We start from the raw sequence: 18,690 nt of genomic DNA on the forward strand, positions 1-18,690 counted from the left end.
ACCCAGTCCGAGACCTCTTTCAAGCTCCCCAACCCCTGGGAGAAGGAATGTCACAAGACCAAAGGGAGCGAGAGGCTTTAATCAACGAACAGACGTTCCCTCAAAGGTATCAGACGTTGCTCCTCAAGCACGTCCTTACCATAAGATAGGAGAGACTAAGTTCTTCTCGTCTTCCGTGACTTATTTCTTAAATCTTGGCGTAAGGTTTCGAGACCGTTGAAACGTAAATTAGTTCCTTCAGAACAAGATCAACGTCCTGGCTGTAGTCATTGGGACAGCCCAGACCGTATTCCCTCACCGGAGGATAACTCTCCTATTAAGCGATCTCTTTTATCGTCTAGTTTTGTTGCCCCGGAGGCCTATTCTGAAAGTCACGATCCCGTTTTGCTTTCTGGACGTTCCAGACGTGACGTTTATTATGAGAGTCTCGTTCATAGCGATGACGTTCATGTACATACGTTACCGACGTCACGATCTATTCCGAGTGAGGTTGATCCGAAGTTAAGTGTTTTGCAAGATATGCAGTTAAAGCTTTCTTCTTTAATGGAAGCTTACGATCCTGTTCCTGTGCGAAAAGATCCTTTGCTTGCTGTACGTCACGGTTCTGGAAAACGTGATTCAGATCTTCAACCTTCTAAACGAGATTTGTTACGTAACGCTGACGTTACCCCTAGTGTCAGCTTTGCTGTTAAACGAGATGCAGAGCTTAAATCTCGGCGTAACTTTGATCGACAGTCAGTTAAGTCGAGTCGTAACTTTGATCAGCAGTCACTGCAGTCCCGCCGAGACTTTGAACGTCAACCACCGCAGTCACAGTGACGTTGAGCTGCAGACACGATGTGACGTTGATCGGCAGACACCGCAGACACGACGTGACGTCGAGCGTCAGTCACCAAAGTCACGATATGGCATCGAACAGCAGTCACCGCTGTTACTACGTGACGTTGAACGTCAGTCACTTCAGTTACGACGTGTAGTAGAACAACATTCTCTGCAGTCACAACGTGACATCGACCCTCCATCTTTAACTTTTGATTATATACAAGTTGATGTAGCCTGTCAGGCTTTACCTTCACGTCATTCTGAATATAAATCTCCTTCTCGCAGATGATGTGCCTTCTGAAGAAGTTGATGACCCCCTTTCAACTAATGTACCTTTGGGGATTCATTCAGTAGAGGAGGAACCTAGGGTTGTCCAACAATCCCTTGTTTAAAAAAAAAAAAAAAATTATGAATTTCTTTAGGGAAATTTTTCCTACTCATTTTGTAACGGCTGCGCCACGTTCTCCGCCGTCTGAGTTTACTCTTGGCATGACTTCTTCGACTCCTTCATATACGAAGTTAGTTCTCTCTCGTTCTTCCAAGAGAGCCATGCGCTTATGGGAGACTGGTTGGAATCCAGGAGAAGTTTAGGAAAGTGTGCTTTTGCTTTTCCTCCTTCTAAATTAGCTTCTCGCTCGAGCGTCTGGTATGACACAGGAGAAGTTCTCGGCTTGGGAGTACCTGCCTCTGCCCAGGGAGACTTCTCAAGCTTAGTAGACTCTTCTCGTCGTCTAGCCATGAGATGCTCCAAAATTTTATGTTCGTCTTCAGAGCTAGACCATCTCCTGAAAGGAGTTTTTCGAGCGTTCGAAGTATTTAATTTTTTGGATTGGTCCCTGGGAGCCTTAAGTAAAAAGGTCTCTTCAGCAGACAATGATATTGCTGTACAAATTATGTCATGCATGGACAAGGCCATAAGGGATGGCTCCAATGAACTGGCAGCCACGTTCACTGCAGGAGTACTTAAGATGTAAGTGCACTCAATGTGTTCATTGTAAAGACAAAGTTCACGATGGAGACTACCAAATCTGTTTTGGCAGTAGTAAGGGAAGGCGACTGGATGGTCTCTCTCGACCTTCAGGATGCATACTTCCACATCCCGATTCATCCAAACTTTCAACAATATCTGAGGTTTGTGTACGGGAAAGTAGTGTACCAGTTCCGAGCACTGAGCTTCGGCCTCCGCCCTGCTCCTCTTGTTTTTACAAGGCTCATGCGAAATGTAGCAAGCTTTCTACATTTGTCAGGGATCAGAGCCTCCCTTTATTTGGATGACTGGCTAATCAGGGCGTTGTCATTAAATCGCTGCCTGGAGAACCTCAAATGGACATTAGACCTAACCAAGGAGTTAGGTCTCCTAGTGAACGTAGAAAAGTCACAACTTACTCCATCCCAGACAATTCTTTATTTAGGGATGGAGATACAGAGTCGAGTTTTTCGGGCTTTTCCGTCTCCCACAAGAATGGAACAAGTTCTGCTAAAAGTCCGTCACTTGCAAGAGAAAAGCAGTTGCTCAGTAAAGAGTTTGGATGAGCCTCGTGGGAACTCTTTCATCGCTGGAGCAGTTTATCTCTCTGGGGAGACTCAACCTTCGCCCTCTCCAGTTTCACCTAAACCACCATTGGAACAAGGAGAAGGGCTTAGAGACGATCTCTATTCCAATCTCCAACTCAGTCAAGACATATCTGACTTGGTGGGACAGCAACATCAGACTTCGAGAAGGTCTTTCTCTTGTGATCAAGAACCCAACCCATGTGTTGTATTCAGACGCATCGGATTTGGGTTGGGGAGCGACACTGGACAATCTGGAATGCTCGGGTCTTTGGTCCACAGATCAGAAGAAACTCCATGTAAACTGCAAGGTACTTCTGGCAGTCCATCTAGCTTTAAAGAGTTTCGAGAGTCTGGTTCAGAACAGAGTGGTACAGGTGAATGCAGACAATACCACGACCTTAGCGTATATCTCAAAACAAGGTGGGACTCACTCTCACTCCCTTTTCGTCACCGCAAGGGACCTCCTCATTTGGTCAAAGGCAAAAAAAATCTCTCTTTTGACGAGGTTCGTGCAAGGAGAAATGAATGTCTTAGCGGACTGCCTCAGCAGAAGAGGACAAGTCATCTCCACGGAGCGGACGTTACACAAGAATGTGTGCGAGAAGCTATGGATGACATGGGGTCAACCCACCATAGATCTGTTTGCGACTTCACTGACAAAGAGGCTCCCAACTTACTGCTCTCCAGTTCCAGATCCAGAGGCAGCCCACATAGACGCTTTCCTGCTGGACTGGTCTCACCTAGACATCTATGCCTTCCCACCATTCAAGATCCTAACAAGGTTCTTCAGAAGTTCGCCTCTCACGAAGGGACCAGGTTGACGTTGGTTGCTCCTCTCTGGCCGTCGAGAGAATGGTTCACAGAGGTACGTCTATGGCTGGTGGACATTCCGAGAAGTTTACCGTAAGGATGGATCTCCTGCGTCAACCTCATGTAAAAAGATTTCATCAAAGTCTCCCCGCGCTTCGTCTAACTGCCTTCAGACTATCGAAAGACTCTCTAGAGCTCGAGGTTTTTCGAAGGAGGCAGCTAGAGCGATCGCAAGGGCTAGAAGGTCCTCTACCATCAGGATCTACCAATCTAAAGGGGAGGTATTTAGAGACTGGTGCAAGTCCTCCTCTATTTCCTCTTCCAATACCACTGTAGCACAGATTGCAGACTTTCTACTTTATCTTAGAAATGATCGCATCCTTTCTGCCTCAACCATTTAAGGCTACAGAAGCATGTTAGCTTCAGTTTTTAGACATAGAAATTTAGATCTGTCTAATAATAAAGATCTTCTAGACCTTCTCAAGTCTTTTGAGACTTCCAAGGAGCGTCAGATCACCACTCCTGCTTGGAATTTGGACGTGGTCCTTAAGTTCCTTATGTCTGAAATGTTTGAGCCGTTGAATTCAACCTCACTCAAAGATCTTACACTCAAAACTCTCTTTTTAGTGAGCTTGGCTACCGCAAAGAGAGTTAGTGAAGTACATGCCTTCAGCAAAAATATCGCTTCTGCTCTAATAAAGCAGTATGCTAGCTTCAACTTGGTTTTTTAGCCAAAAATGAACGACCATCTCGTCCACGGCCTAAATCGTTTGAACTTCCCAGTCTATCTGAAATTGTTGGGAACGAAATTGAAAGAGTCCTGTGCCCTGTAAGAGCTTTTAAATTTTATTTAAATAGAACCAAAATGCTGCGAGGTAATTCAGAGGCTTTATGGTGTTCAGTTAAAAAGCCCTCCTTACCTATGTCGAGAAATGCGTTATCATATTTTATTAGACTTTTGATTAGAGAGGCTCACTCTCATTTAAGTGATAATGACCTGAAATTGCTTAAGGTTAAAACTCAGAAGTTAGAGCGGTGGCAATTTCAGTAGCGTTCAAACAAAATAGATCCGTTAGAAGCATTATGGACGCAACTTTTTGGAGGAGTAAATCTGTGTTCGCTTCACATTATTTAAAAAATGTCCAGACTCTTTATGAGGACTGCTACACGTTGCGACCATTCGTAGCAGCGAGTGCAGTAGTGGGTTAAGGTTCTACCACTACATTCCCTTAATCCCAATATCCTTTTTCTTCTCTTGAAATTTTTTTTTGGGTTGTACGTGCAGACTAAGAAGTCTTCCGCAATCTTTTGATTTGGCGGGTGGTCAAACTTGTTTCTTGAGAGCGCCCAGATCAAGGGTATTGATGAGGTCCTGTTATAGGGGTGTTCACCCTAAATATAACAGCTCCTAGAAGTCTTTCAGCACCCTGAGTGGAACGCTGGGCTTCATAAGGATAGCGGACTATTGAGGCAGAGTAATCATCAGAGTCAGCTTCCTTATCAGGTACATATACTTAAGTTTGTTTTTTGGATAATTGTCAAAAACTCTTGAGCTTATATTCCTTTAATGTTTTAATACTGGTGTCTACCCTCCGCCAAGGGTGTGAATCAGCTACATATATATCCACCGGCTAAGTTAAATATTTAAAAATTATATTTTCAATTTAAAATAAATTTTTGAATATACTTACCCGGTGGATATATATAATTAGAGACCCTACGGACTGAGAAGAACTGAATTCCTGGGGAAATATATGCGGTACCTGGCTGGCAGTCGGCGCTAGTGGTCACACCCAGCAACCACCACGGCGATCGCTCGTGAGTTTTTTTAATCTGTCAACCGTCGGAGACGTTAGCTACATATATATCCACCGGGTAAGTATATTAAAAAATTTATTTTAAATTGAAAATATCATTTTTTACACTTACGTTCAATTTTGACACGGAACCTATCTAGAATTGACTGCTGACTTTTCTCTAAAATGTCCTGAAAAAAAAAAGAAGAGGTAAAAATCATGTGAGCATGGTGCGAATACTGATCATCACCTTCCTGATTTTGTGCTAATCTTGTTAGTAAGCCTACTTGTCCATGAAAAATTAATATTAATGCAAAATTTTTGCTCTGACTGAATCTCAATTTGCTCATATTTAAAAATACTTTAACTTAGGTGATAAAGTACTGTACTTTCAGATCCCAATCTATTGGTGCTACAAACAGTACCTCTGCTTCGTCCATGTGAGGAAGATATACCAGTTTAAAGTTCTGCATTTTGGACTGGCTACCACACCCTTATTGTTCTCTTGTGCTGAAACCTTTTCCCCAATATCAAAGTATGATAGGAAGCGAAATTACAGAACACCAAATGTGGTGTGGTCCATATAGATATATTTTGGTGTTCACTCTCATCTTGTCTTCAGCTCATTCCACTGTCATTTGTCTGCTTCAGTACTTGTACTATTGGCTGATCCTGCCCTCCTCCCGGAGGCAGCTGCTTCATCACCAAGACAAATTCCTCACTTTTTGCCACGATTTGGGGATTATTGTAAATCAGAAATTTAGTCTCACTCCCAATCAGAGGATGGAATACTTGTGAGTGCAAGAGTGTTTCCATCAAACGACCATGTCAGCAGACCATGGAAAGTAGCTCTATATTTCCTCTCCCAGCATGAAGAGACACTGGTCATCTTCCAGAGATTCCCCTCACCATCTTGTTTCACTGGAGTAAGAGGTACAGGACAATCTCGACTTCTGTTTATAGATGCATCAAAGGAGGGTAGGGGTGCATACTTGAGGAACTGAATGGCCTTGAGTTGCTGATCTGAAGAAGAGAAATTGCACATTGTGATGGAAATGAATGTGGCACTCCAGGTACTGAAAGCATTTCAATTGGGCATGACATGTCAATGTGTAGGGTTGATGAGCGACAAGATTACTGTAGTGGCACACGTCAATAAATAAGGTGGTGTAGTTTTATTTCGCAGCACCTTTGCAAGTTGGTGAGGAAGGCGCACACTTGGCCTCTCAACAAGGCAGTGGAGCTGACAGCAAAAATGTCATTGCTGACAAGCTCAGTTGAAAGGGACAGGTGGTAAGACTAGAGTGGTCTTTTCATCCCTTAGAGGTGAAGAAACTTGACTGTGGGGTTCCCTGTCAATCAACGTTTACCACAAAGGTCAGCAAGAAGTTCCTGGCCTTCTGTTTATCAGTTCTGGACCCATCAGTGGCCCTAAAGGGTGCCTTCCAACATCTATTGGACAACACAGAAGTCTGCGGTTTTCTACATTTCTGTCTAATTTGAAGGGTAATTATCTTCCCAGGTGAGGAACAGGAAGGATGAAATATATGCAGTCCATTTCTCGTAATGACCATATATTCAGAAACAATATCTTTATTGATGTAGGTTCTTCCATGACCATCAACCAATGTCCTGGAAAGGACCTAATGTAACACCCGAGGCATCTTCATGCTCAGGTTGTTAGGAGGTTGATTGGAGAAATCAGTTTTGCATTTCTCAAAGACCAAACTGCATTGGCATTTCATGGGTCAGCAAACCAGCCAAATTTATTTTAGGGACTTCCTCCCTCATGAAGAAAAGTCTCCTATTAAAGGTTGAAGATATATGTGTAGAAAAAATAACAGATTTTTTAATCAATTTGTAAGTTTCCTAACCAAACAAACATGAGACCTTTAAGTTACACTGCCCACCTCAACCACCCGGCAAGTCCTGGGTTAAGGTCAAAATGGAAAATTGTTACCTGGCTGATGGGTGGAGCCTACCCACCACTTGGCAGCTACTACCACCTTGTTAGAAGTTTGAATAGCTGTTTCCTCTTTCCAGCTTTGCTGAAATCATGCTCTATTAAAAGTCTCAGGTTTGTATGGTTAGGAAAAATCCAAACTGATAAAAAATAAATTATGATATGTTTTCAATAAGATTTCTTTTCTACTGCCATAGGTTATGTTAGAATAGTTTTTTAACTTTTTCTGTTTATATTTTGTCCAAGTATTTAGTTTGTTGTGGGAACTGAAATACAGTACTGTACTTTGCCTATAGCATAAGTAACTGGTAATTTGTTCAACTATTTTACTTTTCAGCATGGAAAAGGGTATGAACTTCTAAACTGTGATGATCACATGGGACTCATGAAAAAGTTCAACAAGAATCCAGCAGACTATCGACCAGACATTCTTCACCAGTGCCTCTTAATGCTTCAAGACTCTCCTCTTAACCAAGCAGGAAAATTACAGGTTTGACATCTTCGACTGAGTGATTGAATGCTTACAGGATATTTCTTTTTCATTATATTTTTTGCAAATAATGTTGGATGCTCATATTTTTTAAATGGTAAGTACAGTAGTTCAATGTTCTGTGAGACAGGAGGACCCATGTCCTTCATCAGACAATTCTATAATAAAAGAATGCTGCTGTTACCCCTTAATATTCACCTGCTTAACTTTGTGGATTTGATTGCTCACTGGGAGGCTCACAAATTCAGGAAACTAATGGTTATATGATACAGTACTGAATACAGGGTAGCATTAAAAATTATGTAAGAGTGAAAAGATGGAAGTTATAAGAGGTATGAAAGGATTAAAAATAATTAACCCTTTTACCCCCGGGGTATTTGGAAATTTCCAACCCTTAACCCCCAAGGGGTTATTTTTCTCCCAGCACATTTTGCAGTATATTTTTTTTAAATTGCTCTAACAGCCTTAATTTTTGTCATAGAGAGGTCAGGTTGGTCTCATTCTCTTGGAAAATGCCCGAATTTTCTCAAAAAATTATCAAAAAATATGAAAAACAAATTTTTAATAGCATTTTTTTGCAAGAACGTACCGGTACGTCCATGGGGGTAAAGGGATGGCTTTTGTGAAACGTACCAGTACGTCCTTTGGGGGTAAAAGGGTTAAGAAGGAATATAAACTCTGGTGAAATAATTTGTACTCAAATTATTGTGATATGCAGAATGTAGCTCAACTATTCACTGTATGTTCTTATTTAAAATTGGCAAACTTTGCCAACTATAAAGCATGGAATATAGTAGATGTGTGTCTGTTAGGTATGGTTTTCCATTAGATTTTTTGAATATCTTTAAAATAGATTTTTTATACCATTTTTTATTTGTCCTCTGGAAAAATAGATGTGCTTATTCTTGATAGCAGATTCAAAGAGGTAACACAGCCATTCTTGTTTAAGCTAGAACTCCAGACTCAGTTGTGGCAATGCCTTTTGAGACATCTTTCCACGTTGGAGAGAAACTCTTTCCTTACGGTCATGTACACCAGTAATTACTTCAGTGGTGTCTGAAGCATCACTGACCGGGGGGACCAGAGATCTCCCATCCCATCTTGTTCCAGTGGAGCAAAAGGTATAGTAAGATCTTTTCTGGTAGCTGAATGACAAAAACTTCAATAAGGGAGTGGAACTGAACTCCTCACCGCCAGATAAGTTGTGTTCTTGGATGCTTCCAAAGATGGGCGTGATACACACGTGAAGAACAGTCTTTAGGAGTGTGATTGTCAGAAGAAAAGACCCTGCATATAAACCTGTTGGAAATGCGAGCAGCATTCATAACACTGCCAGCTTTCTAACAGAGTTTGATAGACTACTTAGTAGTACTGATGAGCAACAGCACTACTGTTGATTGATTGATTTAAAGTTTTCAGGAAGTGTCCGTCAACAAGCAAGGACAGACTAACTCGTACTGTCTTTGTAAGTTGACAAGTAAGTGTACATTTAGGCAGTGAACAACGCTTGTAGAGGTATCGGCGAGATTCATTCCAGGCAAGGTTAATATACAGTACTGTACTCAATGCAGCGAAAAACGGCCGATATGGTGAGTACCTGGTTTTAAACGGATTCCACGACTGTAACCACATCACAGATCATCGGCCTGCCTTTCTTCAACTCCACTCCTTATCCTTATCCTGTCTCTTTCTTTCTCTCTCTCTATCTATATAGATTAGTGTGTTTCTGAAATTGTATTTGAAATTATTTTAACTTATGTTCCACATCATCATGTAGGTAAAATTCAAGATGTGTTTTCTGTATAAAGGTTTCCCCCCATCCTAGACAGGTCATGTGAGTAAGGACCTTCTTACACTTCTATGACAGACATTGCCGATACACTTATGATGCCCACACTCACCCTTGTGATGGACTGTTCCCCTGCTTCAAGCTCGCCAAATGGCCATCTTCATAGCCAAGCTAAGGCAGTTATCTACTATGTGAAGAGGTTTTTCATGGAATAAAAGTCAAATAGTGGGAGAAAAATTATTTTGGAACCCCAATTTATATAACAGAAAGAAAATGATGGATTGATTGATTTCAAGTTTTCTGGCATCTTGACATCTAAGGTCATTGACGCCAAGAGAGAGAAGGAAAGTAAAATACAGTGGAACCTCTACATACGATTGTCCCAACATACGAATTTTCCAACATACGAAGTAAAATTCGACAAAATTTCTGTCTCAACATACAAAGTTTTGCTCCAACATACGATGTAGATCTTGTTTACGCCGGTAGATGGCTGCACGTAAGAGGGACGCCATTGAGCATCGAGTCCTCAGTTCTCTGTTCTTGTGTGTATCGTGTGGTTGTCCTCTGTTTGGTCTGTTATTAACAGTGCTTATTTTCTTCCTTTTCTCACATTTCCTTTTTGATTTTACCTATAATCATAGTGCCTAAGAAGCTGAGTTTCAGTACAGGTAGTGGTGAGAAAAGGAAGGCAATTCTTTCATTAGAATTGAAGCAATATATTACAGTGATACCTCGGTACTCGACCATAATCCGTTCGGGATCAGTGTTCGACCTCCGATTTGTTCGAGTACCGAAACCTTTTTTCCCATGAGAAATAATGGTATTTATTTTTATACGTTCCTACGCACTCCAAAATGCCCAAAATATTAATATAACGTGTAACTAAACAACAATAATTATTTAAATGTGTACGAAATTGGTCGGAAAACTATATAAAACAATTTTAAACCATTTACTGTACAGTACATACCTTTGAGCAGCGGTTCGATGGCATACAGGAATGGATGTGGAGAGGATGGAAGGGGGAGGTTACTGCTTGGAAGGAGTCCTCTTCCATGATGTGGCTGGGTAGTTCTCCTTCAGGGGTTTTTTCTTTCTGCAGTAAAAGGTAGGGCAAATCTCCTTCAGGGTTTTTTTTTCTGTTTTTCTTCTTTGGAAGGGAATCAGGCTGGGATGTAGCAGCTCTCTTTTCTTTTGTGAAAAACATGTCAATTGTCAGCTGCTTCTTTCTCTTCTGCACTATTCTTCTAAAGTGAAACATAACATTATCATTAAAGATGTTCACTGCCCGGTTTGCTACTGCTGTTTCTGGGTGATATTTTTCCACAAAAGCCTGCAACTCTCCCCACTTCGAACACATGTCATTTATCACTGAACTCGGAACCTCCTCTCTTACATCCTCATCTTCTGAGGATTCCAGCTCCCCAATCAAATCCTGCTGCTGTTGTTGTTGCAGGTGCAACAATTCTTCAACGGTCAACTCAGTAGAGTGGCTATCAACAAGTTCATCAATGTCTTCCCTGTTGACCTCAAGCCCCATACTCCTGCCCATGCCAACAATTTCATCAACGACAACAGTCTCCTCAGAAATAACAGTAGCAGTGCTTGAACCCGCCTCTGATTGGAAACCCTCAAATTCCCTCTCTGTTACACATGATGGCCACAGCTTTTGCCAGGCAGAGTTCAATGTCCTATAGGTTACACCACGCCAAGCTTGGTCAATCATGTTCACAAGGTTGAGGATGCAGAAGTGATCCTTCCAGAATTCCTTTAAGGTCAACTGTGTATCACTAGTCACTTCAAAACACTTTCGGAAAAGGGCCTTGGTATACAGTTTTTTAAAGTTTGAAATGACCTGTTGGTCCATGGGCTGGAGTATGGGAGTAGTATTGGGGGGCAGGAATTTAATCTTGATAAAACTGTACTCTTCTTTTAAGTCTTCCTCTAGACCTGGAGGGTGTGCAGGAGCATTGTCCATCACCAGAAGACAGTTCAATGGCAAGTTCTTTTCAGTCAGGTATGCCTTAACCTGGGGGGCAAACGCTTCGTTGATCCACTCACTAAAGAATTGTCTTGTGACCCAAGATTTAGTGTTAGCGAGCCACATAACTGATAGTGCACTTTTCAAGAAATTGTTTCTTTTGAAGACCCGGGGGTTGTCCAAGTGGTACACTAACAAGGGTTTAATCTTGCAATCGCCACTAGCATTGGCGCACAGCAGCAACGTCAGTCTATCTTTCATTGGCTTGTGACCTGGCATCTTCGTCTCGTCCTTGGTAATGTAGGTATTGGTCGGCATTTTCTTCCAAAATAACCCGGTCTCATCGCAATTGAAGACTTGCTGCGGGATCAAATTTTGTTCCTTAATGTATCGGTCGAATTCGCCAACGTATTTTTCAGCTGCCGCCTGATCCGAACTGGCTGCCTCCCCATACCTAGTCACACGGTGAATACCAGTTCTGTTCCAGAATTTCTCGAACCAGCCCCTGATTGCTTTAAAAGTAAATGACGAATCACTTTCACTAGTACTGGCACTTTTCTCCACCAATTCTTCATAAATATGAAGAGCTTTCTCGCAAATGAAAGCTTCACTTATACTTTCCCCGGCCAACTGCTTTCCTTTAATAAATATAAGGAGCAACTTTTCCATTTCCTCAATTACTTGTGGCCTTTGCTTACTAATTGCTGTCACTCCCTGTGCAACATTAGCTTTCTTTATCACTTCCTTATTTTTCAAAAAGGTCGAAATGGTCGACTTCGCCATGCCATACTGTAAGGCTAGATCAGACACTCGTACACCATTCTCGTATTTCGCAATAATTTCCTTTTTCAACTCGATCATTGTTCTCACTGTTTTCCTCTTATCCTTCCCCTTATCACTAACTTTCTTGGGGCCCATTATTATCGGCAAAAGAAGACAATAAAACGCACTAAATCACAATAAATTCTCAACACGTGTTGTCAGACTGACGCTCTCTCTTGAAATGATGCTACCCGACCAAGCGAGAGTAGCCGAGATGGCCGCTCATCTCACTCGGCCACGCGTTCGGCTGTTCGAGTTCCGATTTTTTGTTCGAACACCGCAGCAAAAATTACTCTAATTTTTTGGTCGAACTCCAATTTGTTTGAATTTAGAGTCCTTCGACTACCGAGGTATCACTGTATAGAAAAACATGAGAGCAGTGTGCATGTGAGTGATATGGCTAAACAATATGGCCGGAATAGGCCTATGATCTCGACGATCATCAAGCAGAAGGCAGCCATTAAAGCAGATAAACCATCGAAGGGGATCACCATTATTACAAGACATCGTAGCAATACCTGTGTGTGTGCACAAACACACACACAGGTGCAAGAATTGCTACGCAGTAAGAAACAGACGGTAGGGGAGGAGGTAGAGATGGTGACTGCAATAACGTACCGTAACTCGTCACTGAAAGTAATGAAAATTAAAAATCAAAAGAAAAAAATGTAAAAAATATGAAATATTAAAAAAAAAAAAAAAAATAAGCTGCTAAGTTAGATTAAAATTTCCATAGTGTAAGTTACGGTAAATTATCGCAGTCACCATCTCTACCTCCTCGCCGATCGTGTCTCCTCCTGCGTGTGTGTGTGTGTGTTTGCGCATACGCACACGAGTGTGTTTGTATCAATATTTGTTTTAGTTAATAAAGGAATTCAGATTCACTGATATTGTTTTTTTAGTTACATTTAATTGTCTTTCAACTCGTTGACGCTGTTAAAAATCATATGTACACAACACATTTTTGTTTAATCTCTCTCTCTCTCTCTCTCTCTCTCTCTCTCTCTCTCTCTCTCTCTCTCTCTCTCTTGTTCTTCTCCACTGTTAGTGTTAGAGACGTCTATTATTTTTTTCTGAAAGAGAGAGAGAGAGAGCGAGAGTATTTATTTAAAGAACATGTTAACACCATGTCTACCTTCTTGCCGATCGTCCGTCTCCTCCTGGCGTAGCAAATCCTACACCTGCGTTGGCCTGTCTCTAAGGTAAAGTGACAATAAAACACATTTTTTATTTATTATTTCTTTACAATTATCTTTTTTTACATGCTTCTTTCATTTTATGCAGTTATGTTATTGTTATGTGTAATTATATGTAGTGATTTATTAAGGAGTTAATATAGGTTTTTGGGGTGTGGAACGAATTATACAAATTACAGTGTATTCTTATGGGAATATTTGCTCCAACATACGATTGTTTTAACATACGAAGCAGTTTCTGGAACGAATTAAGATCGTATGTAGAGGTACCACTGTCACAGAAAGAGAATGAAAGTATATAGAGAGAGACAGAGAGTAAGGGGGAGGGATTGGAGAGCGGAGCGGTTATCTGTGAAGACGGGACACCAGTAGGGGAATCCGTTTGTGAAAAAAGTCAAATAGTGAGAGAAAAAAATTATTTTGGAAACCCCAATTTATGAGAGAGAGAGAGAGAATGAAATTAATAGGATAGAGAAAGTTAGGGGGAGGGGTTGGAGAGCGGAGCGGTTATCTGTGAAGATGGGACATGAGGGGTCCGTTTGAACCAAGTGCCCTCCCCCTTGTTAATTTTTTTTCTCGTTGACTATACCAGAGATGCTCAGTTGCCAGGGACAGGGTGTAGGTTTAGAGTGGTCTGTTCATCATCTCATGGCAGGAAGACTTCTTGCATTCTGGGGAATACCAGTGATCAACCTGTTTACCACATGGCTAAACAGGAAAATCCCCATTTTCTGTTCCTCCATTTCAGACTAATAGGAAGCATTCAAGGATTCTGTCCAACTCTTGGATGCCTACACCTTTTCCAGGTTCAGCCTGATTTGTCGGCTGATCATGCTAGGTGTCAGGAGGACCCTGGTGGCTCCCAGATGACCACAGAACAAATGGAATCTTGATCTTTTAGCATGTTTATTCAAGGTCCTGAGAGAACTATCTCCATGGAACACCCTGCTCTATCAGACACACCTTCAGAAGTAAAGTACTGTACCTCCAGTTCGTGTAGTCACTTCACGGCTGGATACTATCTAGCATCTCCCGATCAAAAGGCTTTTTGAGAGGGACTGCTGAGGAATTATCTTGGTACCTATGATGGACCTATATAACCATCTACCAGGGAAAGTGGACCTTTTCCTGTAATTGATGTTGTAGAAGTGGTATTGCTCCAGTTAAAGGATCTCTAATCCGCGGATTTCCTTGTCTTGTCCCTTTCTTCGCAAAGAGAAGCACCTCTCAGTTCTCTGTACAAGGTTACTGGTCACCCTTGAACAGTCTTATGACTGAGGAACATAAACTTTGCTCTTTGTGGGAATTGTCTATCAAGAGCAAATTCAATTACTGTAGTTGCCTTCCTGGAGGCCACAGGTCATGGAGTGGATGTGACCCGTATTTTCAAATTTCTTAATGTGACCCTTGGAGAAGAGAATCGGACAAAGATGTCCGACCGTCTAGACAGTCTTTTGGTTAGCCTTAGCTTTGATGAAGCGAGATGGTGAGCTTTTTGCATTTCATATGTAGCTAGTCATTCCGAAGGATGTAAGAAGGTCTTCTTCAGTTTGTTCCTGAGTTCATGGCCAAGACCTAAAACCCTGCTCTCCATGATACTAGGTTCGTGTGCTTTGCCATCTCTTCGCTGAATTTGTTCAGATGGGATCAAGATGACGGGATTCTCTGTCCTACAAGAGCTCCACAGCACTATCATAAGAGGACTCGTCACTTCAAGGCCCAACTCCATAGAGTTTTCTAAGGACCTACAGGATAAAAGGAAGGCATCCAAGAAGTCTTTCTAGTTTCATTAGAGGGCTCAAGAGGTTAGGGATATCGGGTCCTCTTTAATAGTCAGTAAGAACCTCTCAGTGGCATAGGTATTAAGACAGTAGTCTGCTAATACCAGACCTCTACATTCCACTACCTGCAGGAGTACTGTATACCCACAAATCCACATGTGCCTTTACCATTTGTGGCTGTTCAGCAGGTTATGTACGTAGCCTAGTTCACACGAGACACGATGCATCTTGTCTAAGATAGTTATAATGGAAGTTAGAATGTCTGGCCTTCTACGGGATACCTTCATGCCACATTCAATTAGAACTTGTGCTCCACATTCAGCCCTCAGACAGGAAGACCTCGTGCTTTTGGTGATTCAAGGGACATTTAGTACATATAGGCCTCCAGTCATTCTGAAAGCATCCTTCCATTTCTCGGGTATTCACATGAGTGCCCATCTGAGTTTCAAGCTTGGATTGCTTAGAACGACCTCTTCAGTTTCCAGGAAGTTACTAAGACTACTTCTAGTGCTTATAATGATCTGATGAGAGCCTGATCTCATTCCCAGGCAAAGGACAAAATATCTGGGAATTTTTCCGCGTACTTGTCCTGGCAAACTCTGAGTGGCCCTTTCTTCATTTGTAGGAACCGCTGAACCGCACATGGTAGCAAGAAAGAACTGTTGGCAAGGGAAGAGAGGGAGTTTGCTTTCTCTTCTCTTACTCCTCTTCCAACCTCTTCCCTCGACTATTCTCGTTTTTGAACTTCGAACACTTATTCTCAATTAGAAGAAAAAGCAGCAGTGGTTGTTCCGGAACCCCTTTGCAAAACGTTTCTTGGGACTTCGAGATTGCACTCTTATTCTTTTAGAGGGAGTGATAGGTCTCATCTGCTAACTTTAATGTTCGGTCAGATGGATTTGTGTTGGCCAGGAGAAGGTGAGCATTGCTCCTACCTTCAACATCCTGTTGTGGCATAGGAGGAATGCCCTGTCCCTTAGGAAGCTGCTGTCCCTCTTCCCCAGGGATTATCTGATCTCCTCCTGCAGCTGTTACCTTCTAGGCTGGTCAAATGGTTGTGAGTCCAAAACTAACTCTGTGGGCCAGGCAAAGGTCAGAAGTTTTACACACCTTCCCCATTTCTGCTGTAAATGTGACTAACATCCTTGCCCTTAGATAGCTGCGTTCCCTCGTCAGGAAAAAGTAACGGAGCTCACACACATACCGATTTCAATTGGAGCATGGGTCTGGTGTGACAGCTTCATGGCACCGGTTGCAGGTGAGCAGGCACACACTCACCTTTCCATAGTATCGCAGGCCAGGTAATGGTAGAAAGCCGCCATCCTCTTTCAGGAGGGAATAACGGACCTCGCCTGCAACCATTTCCCCTGGACTCTGTCAGCGAGACTATGAGCCCATATGGCAGTTGAGGACATGCCAGCAGCAGCTGATGGTTTCCTCAATGGTCCAGTAACTGCATTGTCCTGGTAGAGTGGAAGCTAATCTATCTCCTTCTTCCCTTTTGTGTGACACACTAGGGTGGTCCAAATCGAGTGGTGTGCTGTTCTTCTAGCTCTTAGGTAGATCCTGAGAGACGTGGATCGTAGGAAGAGTCTATGCCAACGTATTTTTCTGCAGGTCATGGAACTTCCTCACTTGTCTATGTTGAAGAAGGTCCTCTATAGAGTTAGGATCATTCCCCTCTGGTACAAGGTCCGTTCTCGAAGGGAGCTTTGAGCAGTCTTGCTTATCCTAGGATTTATGTCCTGGAGTGTGATGGTCCTCGTTTAAAGGACGCTGGCATGTACTTCTACTTCTAACCAGAGGAGGGTATCATAGGGGTCTTTCTCTCAAGACTCTCTGTTCTTGGCATCGGTCAAAGAGGAGGAATGGTTCAGGCTCTTCATCATATAAAACTTTTGAGGCAGGGGGGTTCTGTCGCCATCCTCATTTCAGACTATATGACGAAGACCCAGTACCATTTGGTCTCAAATACCAGTTCAAGACCTTCTCAATCCTTAGGAAGGACTCTATATCTCATGCTCAAGTGTTCCAGCCTTCTCATTAGCCAGAACTGGTACAAGAAGGAAGTATCCAAACACATCTGTTTGTCTTTGTGAGACTGCCTGCTTGCAGATGTGACTGGTTATTGCATACCTTTACCATCACAAAGAAGAACGTGCAAACCTAGCCCTTTCTAACCTTCCAGTCTGCAAAGATTTAAACCACCTTTACCTCTCTGTACCTTAAGGATGTTGCCCACCAGCCATAGGATTACTTTTCTTGGATGTCGAGGTGGGTGGCCATTTTTGTGTAACACTCCCAGCTCTCTCAAGGGCCATAGGATGCATCATATCTTAAGGCAATACATTTGGCATAAATATGACACTTCTACTTCTTTCCTTCTCCCCTGTCAAGGGGATGCAGCTACTGCAACCTTTACACACTGGCCTGAATTCTAATGCACCTTTCGTGCAGGCTACGTCTGCCAAGAAGCAACTCTTCAATCCTTCTGTCCAGGGGGAAGGATGGATCAGTTTCTTGCCGAACATTTCTCTTAATGTCCCTGATTTGACATTGCCAACATTATCTTTTCATGGAAATCAGTTTTCTGTGTTCTATTACTAGCTTCCTTTTAAGCCAGTACTGGCCAAGGCACTTAAAGGTTCTACATCCCAATGATTAGCTGTTGAGAGGTTGTCGTAGTTCCCTTCCTCGCTCCCGTACGGTATTATGAGGGATGACATGTCCAGGAAAGCAAAGAACCTAACAATTTGGCTCTAGGGGAGTTTCTGCCACTAATGAGTGAATTTTCTTATTTCAAAAGGTAAGAGGTTTGTATATGCACAGGAACAAATAGCACACTTTAAGGTAATTTATATTTTTCCTAGCTATATAAACCTGAGTCCTTAATTTAAGTTTTGCACCTTGATCATCCCCTCATAGTCTTAGGCCTAAGGACAGAAGTGGCTTTTCTGCAACTTGCAAATGAGCATTGCATCCGCCTTGTGCCAGTTGTCATTATGAATTACACTACCTTGTTAACGATTTAATGGCCATTCCCGCATGGTTAAAGACATATCTCTATTCTGAATGACTTTGATCTGCATAGCTAGAAAAATTTAATTTACTTTTAAAATAGTATATATTTAAAATTCACAGAAGTGTGTAATACGTATGGCAGTATGTACACTGTAATTAGAAAGAGTAAGTGAAACAATTAATTTTATAGAAATTTAGTTTATCCATATTTGCTATAGTTTAAAGTTTGTTCTTCATTGATAATACCCTGTTGCAATTATAAGTCAATGTTTGTTGTTGCAGGTATATATTCATACTGAAAAGAATGTTCTGATTGAAGTACATCCCCAGTGTAGAATTCCAAGGACTTTCAAAAGATTTGCAGGATTAATGGGTAAGTAGCTATTGGTCCAGAAAGTAATGCGGAGCCTATATATTGATAAGTATCATGTTGCTATGTAAGGCGAACTCCTTTCCTTAGTTTTTTATTTGAATTTAGGTGTATAACCTATTCATTGGATGGGATATATTCATCAAGGAAGATTATAAAAAGTTGCTTAATCTAAGTTACTGAAAGAGATGGTTGAAGTTGTTGTTGGTTTTTTATCTAGGTTTTCTTAACAAGTGTGTTCACCTTATTGCAAAGCCTCACATCTCTTTGGAGATAGTTTTATGTATGTTAC

At 41.9% G+C, this 18,690-nt stretch overlaps 1 protein-coding gene across 2 annotated transcripts in view; it reads left to right on the plus strand.

The window, feature by feature from the left end:
- Positions 1 to 18,690, plus strand: part of LOC137657809 (ribosomal RNA small subunit methyltransferase NEP1) — a 102,096-nt gene that overhangs the window by 56,358 nt on the left and 27,048 nt on the right. For both annotated transcript variants that reach the window (XM_068392334.1, XM_068392333.1), the window contains exons 3-4: positions 7,283 to 7,435; positions 18,311 to 18,401. In XM_068392334.1, the coding sequence (XP_068248435.1) occupies positions 7,283 to 7,435; positions 18,311 to 18,401 (244 nt within the window). The remainder of the gene's footprint in view (positions 1 to 7,282; positions 7,436 to 18,310; positions 18,402 to 18,690) is intronic.

This window comes from Palaemon carinicauda, chromosome 18 (assembly GCF_036898095.1).
Source record: "Palaemon carinicauda isolate YSFRI2023 chromosome 18, ASM3689809v2, whole genome shotgun sequence".
Classification (NCBI taxonomy): domain Eukaryota; kingdom Metazoa; phylum Arthropoda; class Malacostraca; order Decapoda; family Palaemonidae; genus Palaemon; species Palaemon carinicauda.